This window comes from Chinchilla lanigera, unplaced genomic scaffold (assembly GCF_000276665.1).
Source record: "Chinchilla lanigera isolate Chin_1 unplaced genomic scaffold, ChiLan1.0 scaffold00003, whole genome shotgun sequence".
Classification (NCBI taxonomy): Eukaryota; Metazoa; Chordata; class Mammalia; order Rodentia; family Chinchillidae; genus Chinchilla; species Chinchilla lanigera.
This window is the reverse complement of record NW_004955404.1, coordinates 14889044-14905727: the sequence shown is the minus strand read 5'-3', so window position 1 is coordinate 14905727 and position 16684 is coordinate 14889044. Positions and strand designations below refer to the sequence as shown.

Below are 16684 nucleotides of genomic sequence, written 5' to 3'. Positions count from 1 at the left end.
CGGTATTGGTGCTTGGTGCTAACATGAAACAGGAAAATGTACAAAATTTGAAGTCTGCCATTTGGATCGGGGGCAAGACCCTGTACTGAAAACTCCAGAAGACGTCAGTTTGCTCAAGCACCCTCCATTATAAGGAAGAGGACCACCTGAGTACTGTTGCTAGGAGACAGACTCACAGATCTACACCTGGGTCCCCGGACTACACCAAAAGTATATGGTGGCAGTTTTATCAGTTTTATCAGTTTTTCCTGTGAATGGACTTTAGTAATACTAGTGCATGAAGATTTCTTTTTTTATCAGTTTTTCCCGTGAATGGACTTTAGTAATACTAGTGCATAAAGATTTTTTTTTTTTTGGTGGTGGTACTGGTGATTGAACCCTGGTGCCTTCACATTAAGCTACATCCCCAGCCTTTTTTTATTTTAATTTTTAATGTCGAGACCGGGTCTTGCGAAGTTACCCTGGCTGGGCTGGAACTCTAAGACTGAGGGTCAGACTTTGAAGATATAATCTTACAGTTTCCCTTGACTAAGGTGACAACGTATCACTTAACTGGGAATAAGGGTTTTGAGATAGAGAACAGGGGACATGCCTTCCAGAAAACAGTTCTGAGCCTCTGTCTTCATTAATGAATCAGAGAGGCTATGAGAATGATACCAGCACGAAGGTCCTCTGAAGTGCTATCCTATGCTCCAGCTACGATGAAGTGCTACAAAGAGGAAGACACAGAGAGGTAGGAGAAGACAGCAAGAGTGACCACAGGGAAACACTGGGTAAGTACTCTTACATTTATTAAGTGAGATCATTATTGTTATCTCACAATCAGCAATAGGCATTACTGAGCTGCTTTAACCTCCAAATGGTTCAGCAAAATGCAGACTCCCAGATAGAAGGCAGATGAGGCAAGATATTAACAGCTGAAAAATCAAGGTGAGGAAATATGGTTTCATTAATATTTCTGTGACTTGAAAAAAATATTTCCATTTTTTGAGAGAGTCTCACTATGTAGTTTAGGCTGGCCTTGAACTCACTATGTACCTTAGACTGGCCTAGAGCTCTCAGGGATCCTCCTGCCTCAGCCTCTTGAGTTCTAGGATTACAAGTGTGCACCACCACATCCAGCTTCAAAAATTTTAAATTAAAGTGTTGGGTCTTTTTGCCAGACAGTCAGACTTGGGCCCTGCCTAGATCTGCCAATAGGGCAAGTTCCTGAACTTTCCCTTAGCTTAATGAGACATAATATTATTATAAGCAAGATCTCTATCTCCCAATGCTATTGGAATATAAAGTAAGTCAGTATGTGTATTTAGAACAGTTCTCGCTACAAGGGAAGAGATCAACAGATATTGCCTAGTACTAATGTTGCCAGCCAGTTCTCTTCATGATCTGCTTTACTGTCCTTTGTTAGTCCAATGTAACTGTATTCCCATGTGCTTTTGCTTATTTTCTATCTTCTCCACAAGAATTAAGCTCTCAGAATCTCCAACACCTATGCAAGAAGCTGTCAATAAATACCGGCTGAATATATGAATGAAGCCACAGCACATCTCACATCACTCCATATCTCTTCCTATAAATTAGAAAATATATTCATAATGGATATATATGTAATATATAATACACCATTTCTTATTATATTTCATTATAAAAGAAACATATTCCTTATAACAGTTAATTGGCTCCAGGATATCACTGTAGCCATGCTTCAAAATGTGAAAAGCATTTTTAAATGATAATTTCAAGCTGGGCGTGGTGGTGCACACCTGTAATTCTAGCACTCTAGAATTTCACTACAGAAAGACTCACAGTCTTGAATGAAACCAGAGGTCAAGCGCTTTTCAAGTAGGAGACGGTGAAGTAAGCGACCCAGTTTAGGGCAATACAATCCCCACAGCTGCTGGAAAGCGGGGTGGGTGTGAAGACGCAGCACGGACATGCCTTCAGAAACAAGAATTACTGGCAGGAAGTTGTCAGGCCTCCAAATCTGCCTGCTGCAGACACAACCCATCTCTAAAGATTTTAGCGCTAACCCTGGAAAGGGGCAACAGTGACGAACACACCCATTCACAGTGACAATAACAACGATGAGGGCCTGATCACTGAGAACTGTGGGTTTTTAAAAAAAATAAGCCACACTTCTAGGAAATGAAGAGATCAACCATTCAATCCATATTCATTAAATGCTTACTTTTTAAAAGTAAAAGAATGAACTAGGTCCTATGAGGGATTAGAAGTCTAAGATACGGTTTCTGCCACTAAGTAGCTTAGAATTAATTTGCAGAACTAGCGTGAACATGCAAAATATGTAGTGTTGAAATACATATATAAACCGACAGCATTGTAACAGTCAAAATCCTTTTCCTGGGAAGGCAAGGAAATGCGAACAAGGGGTCCACAGGGAAACGGGGAGACGCTACACAAATAACAGAAAATCCTACAAAAAAGAAGGTATCCGTCTAAAAGTTTAGCAAAAGCTCTGACATTCTGTTACCTGAATTCATTCTGTAGCATTAAAATGACACATTTGCCAATAAATAACTATTGTCACATCCTAACTGCATAATTTGCCTTTATAAGCACTTTCAAATAAAACTTCAAAGAATTTTACAAGTATGATCTCACTCATCTTTCATTTAATAACACTGAACAATTACGGTCTCCACTTCCTGGATGCTTCCTAGGAAGCGAGCAGCAGAATCAGCAGTACAGGGTACTTAGCCACTAGAAGAATCTGAATCCATGCACGCGACTTCTAACAGTGCCCAGCTAAGGACAGATAAGATAATGTATCCTGCTGTTAGGTAACAAGAGAAGAACTGAAATGAAAACGTGAGACCTTTCATTCCTGATGTTCACAATCATCAATATATACATTTAGCACATCTATGTCATCAATGTCTTCTGTGAGAAACAAAGTTAAAGCAATCAGCTCCCCTCAGCTGCCTGCAATGCTACAGACAGACATACACATATACTGATGCTATTAAGACAATCACAGTATGTAAATTACCTCTTCTAAGGCGTTCCACAGTTCCTCATCCGTGTGCTCATTAAAGGGATCCAGGTTTTTCCTCATCGTTCCAGTGAACAACACAGGTTCCTAAATGTCCCCAAGAGTGAATGTTGTTATTAGTTTCTTCCCATCATATTCCAGTCCTAACTCTCAGAACAGAATTAAACTACCAAACACCCCCAAATTCATCATAGTCATTAATTCTAAGGGTACAGATCCCGTTTAGAAAGCAAGATTTCCATTACTTTCCCATAGCATAAACCCACAGTGCTCTAAAATCTATTCCACATCACTGAACACGCACAAAAGAAACTGCTGCAGTATGTCATCTTATTAAGAAAATGAAGAAAAAAGGAAGGCTCCTAAAAAAAGAAAGAAAATACCTTCTTGGTAATATCTGTGGAAACAGGAAATGCAAGGATATACTTATTTGAAGAAATTTACATCAACGGAACTAGAAATTGTCTATCCTGGTGACACACTGGAAAATACCAATGGCATTCATAACTAGTTGATGTTTGTGTTTCAAAGGAAAACTGTTCAATGTTTTCTCCATTGGTAAAGCAGTCTTCCGGGATTGGGAGTCTCCCTGCGTGCCACAATGGGAAACTTCTGGCCTTTGTCCAGGAGACATGAATTAATGGGGCCAGTGGCACCTCTGTTCATGAAGAGGTCGCCTCTGACGTTGCACCAGCTAATCCCCACGTTATCTGGGCTGTGCATCAGGGATGCTGGTCTTACCAAACCTCATTATTAACTACAAGGATAAAGTAACCTGAAACCTATTGTGAAGCATATCATGTCACAGAATTATTTTAATTTAAATAGCTCCTCCCATTCATTTGCCTTAGGAGGAGCCCACAGTTAAATGGCTCTTGAGATACTGTAGATTTTAAGAGCGAATCATGTCCAAGAGCTTATGGAGCCTTGCAAATGTTGTCTTCTGGAAGGTTCTAGCAACCCAGGCTGCAAGGTCATGGGTGACAGAGAACCCAGCCAGCTACTCTGAGTGAAGGTGCCCAGAGGAGGGGACAAGAGAAGCACTGGCTCTGCCTCAGGTCCTGGAGAACTGCTCAAGGGACATCAGCCTCCACTCTCACCTAGTCTTGGGGCTGGGTGCCCAGTGCCTGAGAAGAAAGAAAAACTAAGGAAGACTTTGCTCGAGCCATGAAGAAGAATGACATTGTCCAGCAGATTCTCAGTCTTAAGACTGACTGGTAAGGGAGGAATAGAAGCAGAAGGCCAATGACTTCCCACCAAAATATATGACAAAATTGAAAAATTAAGAAGACATTAAAAAGGGCATTATATTTACACTAAGTAGTTGGTTAAGTAACCAATATCCCTCCAAATCACCCCAAAACCACTGGTCAGTCATACAATGTTTCAGAATGACTACTAAATTGAACTTCAGAAAAAAATAACAGCGTTATTTAAATGATCAAGATGCGCTATGTGTACACACCAGTTTCCCAAGATGAATGCAATTATGTACTGCAAACATATACTAACAGAAAGAAACTTAAATGGTTAAAAAAAAAAAAAAAAAAAAGATTTCACTTAAAATGACTGATTTTAAGGCCAAAGCCTAAACAACAGTCTAGGGAGTGGTAGGATTTCTTGTCAGGGAATAACCATCATTCTACCAACTTCAGAGTTTTAAGAGAAAATGTGTATACTCTATTGATCAATTCTAAGATCAATTCTAAGATTCCAACAAGCTGGATAAGTTCTCCCCCCTTTGTTGCTTATATGAAGCATATAAAGTGATGTGTCCGGGGACAGGGTGCGGCTACCCACCTTTCCTCTCTGCATTGCTTCTCCTCCCACCACCCCCCAAGGGCTCCTTGCTGTGGCTGATACTGGGTTGGCTCAGGGGCTGGGGCAGTGTTAGAGGAGACACAGGGGCTGGAAGGAGAGGTTAAGAAGATGGCTTTGCACCTATGTGGAGAAGACAGAGGTGGTCCCTTGGCTTCTATTCATGGCTACAGGTCCACTTCCTCATCCAGGGTGGCTTCTGTCACCTTTTTCCTTCAGGCTCCTCTCCTATAGCAAAGTAATTTCTGGTAACAGGTTGAGTTTGATAAAGTTTCCTCCTAGGTATTTACAAAGAGCCCCCTTTACAGATGCTACTTAAGCCAATGTATGAGAAAACTGCTTTGCTTTGTACAGACTGGTCTTCTTTTCTTTGTTCAAGGATGGAAAGGTTCACAGTACTTAGTGTATTTAGAAATACTGATCTGGCATCTTATGAGAACAGGCACGGGAATGCACTCCAAGCCCAATCTCCTTTTGCTTAACCAAGGCCTTGTGCCTGTGACCGCCTTCACCAGCTTCCCTTTAGGAACTCCTGGGAAGGATGAGCCTCTGCAAAGACTGAGGGACTAATGTGAGATCTAAGGCCTGGGCCAGCTGTAGCTGCTCTGCGATGGCCCCAAAGAGGTTCTGTGAATGTAACCAAACCATGGTGTGGGCTGGCAGAGAAAGACAGGTAAAGTTCAAGCATTTCTCACTGCAATAAGGCCCCCGCGTACATGTACACTGTCAACTTAAACAGAACTGTTGGGCAATCACTCCTGTTTATTTAGCAGTATCGAAAGAAAACACTTTCTTAAATAGGAACATTTTTCCTTTGTTATGGTATGCTGACCATATATTTCACTGAATAAGGTTCCCATCAAAACTTGTTGAATGAGGAGAATGACTGAATAACAAATTAACTGAGTAAAGCTACATTTTTCTTTAAAACCAGCAAGTAATTTGTTCACAATGTCTGTTTTACTGTGGGAACGTGTTTTATGTGCGGTGTTCATGTTGGTTTCCAGTCATGCTACTTCCATGCATTTGCCAAATAAGAAACCATTATATTATCTTTGAAAGGTAATAAAAGTGCTCATAGTAAGACACAGACTGCAGGGGGAGATAAGGGTCAAATTAATTATCATTTCTGATAGATATTATTATTGAAAGTACCTACCTCCAGGCAATGAAGTTAATAAACTAATATTATAAATAAATGTTGTAAAAGTGTTCGCAGAGAGACATTTCAGTGTAGGGATTTATGGGAGGACATACAACCTTCTTGTAAATATCTACAAAATTTATTAGACTAAATATATTTTTTTCCTGAAGGGACATGTTTAAACTGTGTTTAATGAGAGTTTTTATTTTTACCTCCACAGTTGGTTGGCATGGTGCAGTAAGGGAAACAAATGCTCTTGTTTAATGTAATAATTTAAATGGAAGACTAGAATAAGACCTGTTTTTCATCATGGTTTAAAGTTTAAGCATTTTTTAAAAAAATACTTAGGGCTATAGTTAGTAATGAACTATTTTCGCTATTATTAACATCCTAAGTTCATATTAAACAGGTGACCCCAAAGTGGCCACTGTGAATAAAAACATTTATGACAGTAAATTGATAATCCCTCAAGACAACTGCAAGACTGCAAAGCACTGACTCCCTAGACCTTTTGTATATATTCACTGCAAGACAGGCCTCCGTTATCTCAAGGAGAAACTCTACCACTGACCTTCATACCCTTAAAACGACGACCTGGGACCAGGACAATACTGTTACTACCATGAGACAAAGCACAACACTTTAATCTTTTTGGGCCACAAACAAGGAAGCTTCTTCTACTAAAATATGCTCAACAGTTGCCATTGCTGCTACTCCCCCTGTGTGTTTATTTCCAAGTCCTGAGAATCTTTCCTAAGGACCGCACATCTCCTGGTCTCAAGGACGAGGGAGTCACCTGAAGTCACTTTAAATCTTGGTTCCCCCCCCCTTTTTTTCAGCCCTGTAGCCTCTGAATGAACTGATCATCGTCCATTTTCAGAAGAAAAGAACATTGTTCACCAACAAAGGAAGAAGAATTTAAGTCATGTAAAGTCTTCTTTAAGTACAAAAAGGTCACCAGCTCTGGGGAGCAGTTTCATGGGCTTTAATGAAGACTCCAGTGTGTGGAAACAAAAGCGGACTGCATTAGGCCTGGATCCAATTGTATTTCTTTACCGGTAACAGCATACCTACCTTTTTTCCTCTTTGACTTTTGTTCTCAGAAAAGAAAAGAAGAGAAAAAGAAAAAAGAAAACAAAACCAGGTAATCAAAAAGAAGTCTTATAAGAGACATAGCTCTGGTTAAACTTTTCAACTTACTGAAGAAAACTCAGGGAATAGAAATACCAAAATGGTAGAGTGGACCATTTAAACCTACTTGGCTTTTGTTCTAATATAAATTTTTTTTAAAAAAATCTATTCACTATAAAAAAGGAATCTTTAATCATGATAAAGATGATAGCTGTTGATGCGCACCAACCCTCAGGGTGCCATCATAAATGTTGAATTTGCATGGAATTACTCTTCAACTGAAAACATTTTCTTTGTGCCAAAAGGACAGGGGCACTAGGTGTAAAGAATCCATCCAAAAGAGTTTTGAAATTCATTTTTCCAGATGCGCTGCGATAAGCAAGCCATACCCCGAGGACGGTCTCACCTAGAGGTTCTCTTCAAGGAGTGCATTTAACCACTTCGGGTTGGGAGCGTGGAAGTGCATTTCACCTCCCTGGTCTGCTGCAGGAGGTGACTTAGGACGTACCTTCATGGTTTGCTTATTGCTGAAATTTTGAATACCCATACAGGAGTCCCTTCTTAAGGACATAGAGTTTGTTTTAAAAGTGACTCCTATGCTCCTACTAGAGCCTTAATCCCTAACACCAAATTGATCCTGGAAGGTTCAAGAGGGGCAACGATCAGAAGACAGAAGACAGGGAAGCTTCCTTCTCCAGGCAGGGAGAAGACTTGGGTCTGATTCACCTACACCTCGCAATTGAGGGAAATCGCAGTCAGCTTCCCTTCCGCTGTACTGCTCCGCTCATCCTACTCGTTCTGCATCAGGGTATGGTGACACAAGCAAATCCGTCATGAATTCATTTCGGGGGAAAGACAGATGAATGATTTCTGAGTTATAGATCAGTAACCTTCAAATCATCTTGACGACGGGTTTTCTCTGTCTCTGGAGCCACTGAAACACGGTCAGAGAAAGGGCTCTGAGTTCCAGAAAGCAGTGTATCTGACACTGACCAGCCCATGACAAAGAAGCGAACCTGTCTCTAAAATGATTTTCCTTTAGTGCTGTGTTTTTCAAGTTTTGTTTTGCAAAAGAACCCTCCTGAAAAAATTCAGTCTTTCAGAGCTATCATACTGAACTGTGCAAATGAGAAACAAAACTGTAGGAGAATATATCTTTTGACTTTGCTCTTATTTATTCTCTTTGCTCAGGACTTTCGGGGATCCTTTTTTAGTGGGATACATAGAAAATGCATAAAAATCGAATCAGGAATGATTCAACTGTCAACAAATATTTACTGAAAAAAGATTTTTAGGGTCTGACAGTCCTGAGTTTGGACTCAACTCCTTACTAGCTGTTGGCCTGAAGGTAAGTTACAAACCTCTGCAGGTCTCCGTTTCCTTCCTGGGACATGGGGCCCTACCGACCCACCCTGCAGAGCTCAAGGGAAAGAGCAGCCTCACTGAGCTCATTTCTTGGTGCTGAGCTGGCCATGCGGGGCAGGATAGAGGGCAGTGTTGCAGACTGCAGGTGCAACCAACAGATCATGAAATCAATTTTGTGGCTCATGATCATCATTTTGTCTTTTATATGAACTAGAATAGAATGGATATAATAGAAAATATCAGAGCGCAGCACGGTGAGAGATGATGTTTTATGAGACTTTTGTTTCTGGGCATGTGTGTGCGCAGGGCCATGCACACGACCCACAGGGCATCGGGAAGCAAAACAGCGTTCCTCCTGTGGATCCCACAGGCCACTCCGTGTGCAGGAGGCTTGCGAGCTTCTGTGCTGACAGTCTCCCTGAATTAGCCTCAAAGCCTGGCTCTCCTGCCGTCTCGTGTCTCAGTTTTTAGCTCTTTCAAATGAGAGTGACAACAGAATTGAGCAAACTGTGACGTAAGAGGTGTCAGGGAAGAAAGCTAAGCCATGTGGAGGGTTCCACAGATGTGAGGGCTCCACAGATGTGAGGGTTCCACAGATGCAAGGGTTCCACAAATGTGAAGGTTCCACAGACGTGAACTGCCCTTGGGTAAGCTCTCCAAGGCTGCAACTAACACGCGAGCAATGAGAGGGAGAGGAGTCACCCTATCCTCCAGGAGAAAGCATGCCGCAAGGAATGTGGGCAGGCTGGGGACAACAGCCATGGGCTCCAGGGGCGGCTGCAAAGTATTAACAGGGTACTGAGGGAGTCAGGAAGTGGTGCTAGCCGGGGTGGGAGGAAGCCAGGAAGATAAAAGTGATGGTCTCTCCTATTGCTCCTTGTGGGAAAATATTTCATTTCTCTATTAGGCCTTATCCTAGAACTCCTAGTAAGTATGTATTTTGTTTGGGTTTGCTGCCTCACTATTTATACTTATATAAACAGTTTGGTTTAAAGAAAACCACCAAAGATTACAAAAAACAAAAGAGATCAATGAGCCAAGACCCGTTTTCACTTAAATAGCAATCATACCTCAAAGGGCAGCACCCTAACCTTTAATAAAGTTATTATTTTTCAAACATTTCTGAGAAGCAGGGACTGAGTTTTCACGGAGTTTATTCTTCATATCAAATCTGTGAGGCTGGTGATATAGCTAAGCGGCACAAGCACCTGCCTGGCAAGCACAAGGTCCTGAGTTCAATTCCCAGTACCAAAAAAAAAAAAAAAAAATCCATGCCCCAAATCTGTGAGGCAGGAATTACTAGTCCAGCTTAAGGGCGAGGCACTGACACTAGAGGGCAAGGTGACATCTTCAAGGTCACATGCCGGCAGAAAGCAGTGAGACAAAGTATGTGTTCATACTTAGTACATGCTATCAAAAGTCCACTCCAGCTGTCTCTTGAATGGCTTTCTGGACCTTTTATTCATCCCAAGTCTCCACACTACTGTATGTTTTCTGTATCAACTAACATTGCACCTTGGAGACAAAGGCATATACAGGCAAAATATAAAGGTTCCATGTTTACAATGCTTGGTGATCGTGATCTACATGGATACAAAGCTTAGCACTGTTTTTTAAGTACGTTCTCTGGAGTGGATACACAGAGCTTTTGCACAAAAGGAGGGTGGGAACTTATGGAACAGAACCAAAACCTGGTGATGTCAAGGTGTTCTTAGTCTTTGCTCAGATGTGCTTCCAAAACATTCCTGGCAGAGCCAAGAATCATCTAACGTTACTTCTTTATTTAGAGCTCTTTTATGTACACAGGCATACAACCATTTCTTATTAAGAAGCATTAAAAAGTAGCACAGGGCACGTTTCTAGATCCTTCCATTCAAAGATATGGAAGTATTTTACAGACAGGCCCACTGTTTCTGTTAAATAAACCTCCTTTGGCCCGTTTCTGAGATGAGTACAACCAAAAGATATAACTTGGGAATTTAAATTCTCTCCTCCTGTAACCACTAAGTCATGCTTCTAAAAGTCAGAGTGAATCTACGTGACGAAAACAATCTTTTCCTTTTTTTCCCCTGAAAGGGTTATCTTTTCTTCTGAATTGTGAAAAAATACACATTACTTGAAGTTTACCACCTTGACCATTTTTAAGTAGACAGTTCAGCGTATTAAACACATTCACATTATTTTTGTGCTCTTCACCACTATTTACAGGATTTCTTTTTCGTCTTACAATACTTAAGGATATGAAACTGAACCCATTAAACAAAACACGGTGTCTGCCTTTTCTCAGTTCCTGTCAAACACCATTCTGTTTCTGTGACTCTAAATACCTCGTATTAGTGGAACCATTCAGTATCTGTTATTTTGTGACTGGCTTATTTCTTTTAGCACAATGCCCGCAAAGTTTATCCATGCTGTAGCATGTATCAAAATTTCCTGCCTTTTTAATGCTGAGTAATTTTCCATGGTATGTAGAAACCACACTTTGCTTATCCAGTCACCTGTTCATGGACACTTGGGTAGCTCCCGCCACTTGGCTATTGTGAATAACGCCGCTATGAACATGGATGTACTACCCACTCAACGCTCAGCTTTTGATTCTTTGGGGCATATACTCTGAAGTACAATTGCTGGATCATGTAGTACCTCTCTCTTTGTGAGACGTTCCTCTTCCATTCTGCACAGTGGCTGTATAGTTTTTTTCCCCACCAGCAGAGCACAAGCTTTCTAATTTCTCCATATCCTCACCTACACATATTTTTTGTTTCTTGATAGTAGCCATTGTGAGGTGGTATCTCATTGTGGTTCTGAGTATCTTGATTTCAAAATTACTCAGAGTAATTCCAGTGTTTGAGAGGTCGATGGCAGGCCCACGTTCTCCTTTCCTTGGGGCGCCAAATTCTCAGCGCTTCCTAATAAGCAGTATTTCAAGGCTCTTTCTACCTGCGCACCCAGAGAGCACACTGGCCTGGCTCTTTTCTTCTGTGCCCTCTCTGTATTCCTCATCTCAGGAATAAATGTGCAGCTGTGTGTGTTCCTTACCTCCCTCAATGGTCAGAAGACTGTGGAGTGTAAAAAGCCCCAGAAACCCTACCTAGCAAGTCTGGAGTTGAGTATGTGCAAGTGTCAGGGAGGAGGGCAGAATGAAGATTTGAACCCCGAAGTGGCAGGCCCCAGGCCTGTGGGGACAGGCCCTGTGTTGTCCCTGGAGGACAGCAATTACTCAGTAAGTACTTTCTGGATTTAGGCTGAATAGAAGAACTGAGAGCAGTGACAGGATTCTCTATTGTGCACGTAATCCAATCTCTCGAACACTCCCCGCAAAGTCTTCTATTAAGAAGAAAACAAAATCAGAGCTCAAGAGGAGATGGCACTGCGCATTGATAGGTTCCCGCCCAGCCCGAACACAGCTTCCTCTTACCCTTCCCCAGCGCAAGCACAGGGCACGCCTGAGCCCGCCTCTCAAGCTCCGCCTTTAGCCAGAGTCCTCCTAAACCCCCCGCCTCTTTTGCTACCCCAGAGGAGCCGTGTGCTGCGTGCAGTCCTCTCCGGGACCTCTCCTGGTCCAGAGTAAACGCCTTCTTCCCCCTTTGTTTCTTCTTCTGCGCTGAAAACCTAACACACATCTCCACCACTGTGACAACAAGGTCAGAGGTCCACGAGAAGCACCCTACACACACAGCTCTCAAGAGGTGGTACCACTGGCTGATCAGTGAGGAAGAGAAAACAAGTGCAGAGAGCTGGAACTCCTTTGCCTAGTCTTCCTTGCTGGCCTCTACCGCCTGCTTCCCTGGCTAACATCAGGCATTAGTGCCTACACTGTAAAAATGTCTGTGAAGCATCCGTAAGCTCTGTAATTCTCACAGCCCCATGGTTTCACAGAAGGCCCTCCATGGAGATAATCGCCCTTGAAAGGGTAGCTTTACTTCCTACAGCAAAATTCCCTCATTAAGACACTTACACTCCAAGTTTCCCTGTAGAAACCTCTCAAGTGCTAAGCAAACCATTTATCATTCTGTCTTCAGAATTACGTGGTTATCAGTGGATCCAACTAAGGAACCTAGAGAAGTGGGGCCCAGAAATCTATCTGGGTAGGTAGCTACTCCTGAATCCGTCCTTTCTACCTCCCCCCGCCCAACACCATGAATAAACTCTAATATCCGATGAAAATACTTGCTAGAAACACCTATTAAAGTATGCTCTATTGGGGAAAGGATCAATCCAATTAAAAAAAGACCAATAAAATTAAAAGCAATTAAACTTAGGTGCCCATATAAAAGGAACATGTAGGAACACTCTGACTTGCATACCTGAGGAATGATTGACATTTTCTTCCTTAAATCATGAAGTCCAATTTCAGTTGTCAAGATCTTATCAATCCAAATTTTACCTTCAGGTTCTGACAATCTAAAAAGGGCTGAGATGAGGGAACTTTTTCCAGCTCCTGTTCTCCCCACAATTCCAACCTATAAAAGGATCCAAAAGGAGGGATTAGAAGTTAATAGTATGCAACAAACCTAGGAGAGTATTTCTGGCTTTTAGAGCGGACTGTGGATGTTTTATTCAGTGGCATCTACAGGTTTCTCAGTTGCAGCCCTGCTGAGCTTTGGGGCTGGGTAACTCCTTATGGTGGGGGCTATTCAGTGCCCTGTGGGATGTGCGTCAATAACCCTGGCCTCTACTTGCTAGATATGAGGAGCAGCCCCAAACTGTGACAACCTAAAAGGTCAGACAGGGACAAGTGTCCCTTCGGAGCAAAAGTGCCCCTGCTAAGATCCACTGGTCTACAGAAGAGTTAAAATAAGCCACCAATCTCCTAGGAGGGAAAAGCCAGCAGCCCCCTACGTGGTTTCAAGAAGCCAGCTTTTAAGTGAGCTTTACCTCCAAGACGCAAGTATTCTGAGCTTTGAGAATTTCTTGGATAATGTCACAGAGACGTTAACAACCCAAGGCAGAAGTGTTATATATAAACAAGTACTAATTTTTCTGGAGTCCTGTCATTTAAGATAAATTACTCATGGTAGAGAAACTAAATCTTGTTATGTTCTTCTGCCTCAAAAGGAAATACCTTAAAATTTCAGAATCCAGGGTCCCCATGTCTTAAAAGACAGTAACCAGCAGCCAAATCGTATGTAACAAGATCATCAACAACAACAACAAAAATAACACTTGCTGTTTATACGGGGCCTTTCATCTGAGCAGTTCAAAAGGCATTCTACAAACCAATTAATACCTGTAATTGCCCCGGGAAAGACTCATGTCAAATATGATTCCTCTTATGAAAGCCAAAGCTGAAGAGAAATGATGTGCACGGACAATAAGATCAAAGAAACAATAGAATGTAGGTAAAATGCTGGCCAGGAAGGAAGCTCTATGGTAAAAGTGGGCTTCTGAGAAGTGTGTGTCTAAGCCTGTATTCAGGAAGCTGGCCTTTTTACCAACGAGCCTCCTCAACTGAAAATTTCCTGGGGAGGGAGAGCTTCCCACAAGGTGACAGCATCCTTATTTAAAAATCTGGAATCAGTGAAGGGCATAAGACCTGTCTTGAACCATTTTTGTCAATTAATTCAGTAAAATTTAAAAATTCACTGATTTGAACAGTGAGGAACTGAATTTTGCCATGCTCTGATTATAGGCTGAGAATTTTACATGTAATCTCACTGGAATCCTTTCAAATAAAAAATCCATAAAATCAACAATAGCATTTCAAAAATTATCTTTATAGAGGTAAAATGCAAGAAGTGGCTTTATCTAATTTTAAAAATTCTTTATAGCCATAATCTACCTCATAGGAGTCCTAATGTGCATTGTATAGCTGGAACCGCTTTCTGCACCTGGGTATGTATGTCCCAGCACATACGCATGTGGCTCACGTGTGTTTCTGTCTCCCGCGGGCCTTCTCATATGTAAACAGCTCTGCATCAAGACACAGGCAGATGCTATGTTCGTGAGACATTTGCACACTCAGAACTCACATGCTATTAGCTCCATGGAAAACTAATATTGCTCAAACCCAAACCCTTGTAGACTATTAGTAAATAGCCAGATGAGCCCTTCCAGGCAGGGGATACAGAGAGCTGTATATAACCACAAGACTGTGAGCTACAGGTTCAAGTGAAGATAATTAAAAGTCAACTAAAAAAAAAACAGGTTTCTCTCTGTTACTCAAAGTCATCGAAACTATGGTCTGATGGCCTCAAAAAGGGCTTAGTGGGCTGTTGAGCGTTCAGACCAGGTTTATGAGTGCAGATCTTCCCTTGCATAGGCTTGGTCTTCCCTTGGAGGGTCCTGGAAGTAAGATAGGTATTCATTCAAATGCCCAATATTATGGATTGAAATGTGCCCTCCCAAAATCCTCAGTGTAAATACATTAGGAATCAGGGACTTCAAGGAAATAATTAAAGTCAGTCAAGTCATAGGGTGGCTCCCTAATCCCACAGGTCTGGTATCTTTAAAATAAGAGACACTAGTGATCTCGCTCACCCTTTATGCACGCAGAAAGGCCATACAAGGAGACAGTGAGGACATGACCATCTGTGAGCCCTGCTAGGTCACACCTGGAAGCCAATCCTGGTGGCAAGCTGATATTGAAAGTCCGCCTCCAGAACTGTCAGAGAACTTTTTTTTTTCAAAAACACGAAACAAGGCAAAAACAAAAACCTATGTTTGAAAGATTATCACAGGTCACCAGATGCCAGAGGAGGAAATCACTAATAGCAGTTCATGCCTCCAGAGAGACACAATGAGATACAGTAGTCTTGTTTTAATCACTTTGTAATGGTCCCTTTATGTTTTCCCTGGTGGGCGAAGGTTGTTGCATCAACATATCAGATATTTGCACTTGGATCTCTCTCCATCCATCAAATTCAACACAATCAAGACCCAGCATCTCACTCATACAGCTGCAGCTCCAGATGTTCCCACTGGGATCTCTGAACTTCTAACACCCACCATGCTTCCAGAGTCCTCCAACAGCAGCCTGGTGGCCAGCCCTGAAGACTCTATGCTTGTTTCCTGACTCAATGCCCTCATTTTAATTAGAGCAGCTATCACCTGAGTGTGAGGCTTTTAAAAACAAAATAAACCAAACACTTCCTAATTATAATCAGTGAAAATCAATTTGAAAAGTATATGAATATTAGCCATAACTCTAGCACTCTGATAGAACCATTCCTCTTATCAGGCTGTACTGTGGGTGTATGTGTATGTGTTCCCAAAGTTACAAAAAATGAGATTAGTACGAATATATTGCTACCCTCTGTTTTCATGTACTATATCATAAAAACTTAAGGGCCATATAATATTTCAGTATACATGATCATTTATTTAACAAACTCCCTATTGGTGAATATTCAAGCTAATATTTTGCTATTATAAATAACACCATGTTAAATATCCTTGAAGCTAAATGTTTCCAGCCTTAATTATTTCCCTAAGGGGCTGGGGATCTAGCTCAGTGGCACAAGTGCCTGCCTGGAAAGTGCAAGGTCCTGAGTTCAATTCCTGGCACCAAAAAAAATTATTTCCCTAGGATCAATTTTTAGATATGGAGCTGCTGAATGAATGGATACTAGCATCTTCACAGGCGGCTGGTAGGTGCCGCCAACTCACCATTCAGACAGAAAGTTCTCTCCCTCACCCCCCGGCTCCCTGCTCATTGGCCAACCTACACATTACAACTTTCCCTGAACCCACATTAGCTTTCCCTGAGTCCACCTCCCCAAGAGTATAATCAGTTTCCCCACTACGTGTCGCTAGACCAGCGTGAGGGCTGCTGGCTTCTGCTTCCTGCGCCTTCCGGCTGGGAACTCAGGCTCCATTTGTGAGGTACAGCTCCGTACCTGGCGCTCCACACCAAGAACCACACTACAAAACACTCCCAACCAACGTTTCCATCCTGACCTACAAGAGTGCTTCCTGCAGGCCCCTGCATTATTGTGAGGCCTGAACCTGAAAATGTGATCACGCACCTCATAGGTGCTCCCCACCCCTGCCCCCATGTCCCATGAAAGTGCCTCAGCCTTCATCCACAGGGACTCCTGGCCTTATGCTCACCATGAGGCGGTCCCTCACCTGGATGCCTTTCACCTGCATCTCCTCCCACTGAAATCCTAGCCACCATCTTCAAGTTTGTTTCAAATGATGAATCCCACCTAAATATTCTACCTGTCTCCTCATGTGGACAACTTTTACCTCTGACAGATGTTATATCTCCT

The 16684-nt window shown here is 42.1% G+C and overlaps 1 protein-coding gene across 2 annotated transcripts in view; it reads right to left on the bottom strand.

The window, feature by feature from the left end:
- Nucleotides 1-16684, bottom strand: part of Abcc4 (ATP-binding cassette, sub-family C (CFTR/MRP), member 4) — a gene marked incomplete at its 5' end in the record, with an annotated part of 227137 nt that overhangs the window by 22217 nt on the left and 188236 nt on the right. For both annotated transcript variants that reach the window (XM_005374108.2, XM_005374109.2), the window contains 2 exon segments: nt 3011-3100; nt 12779-12934. In XM_005374108.2, the coding sequence (XP_005374165.1) occupies nt 3011-3100; nt 12779-12934 (246 nt within the window).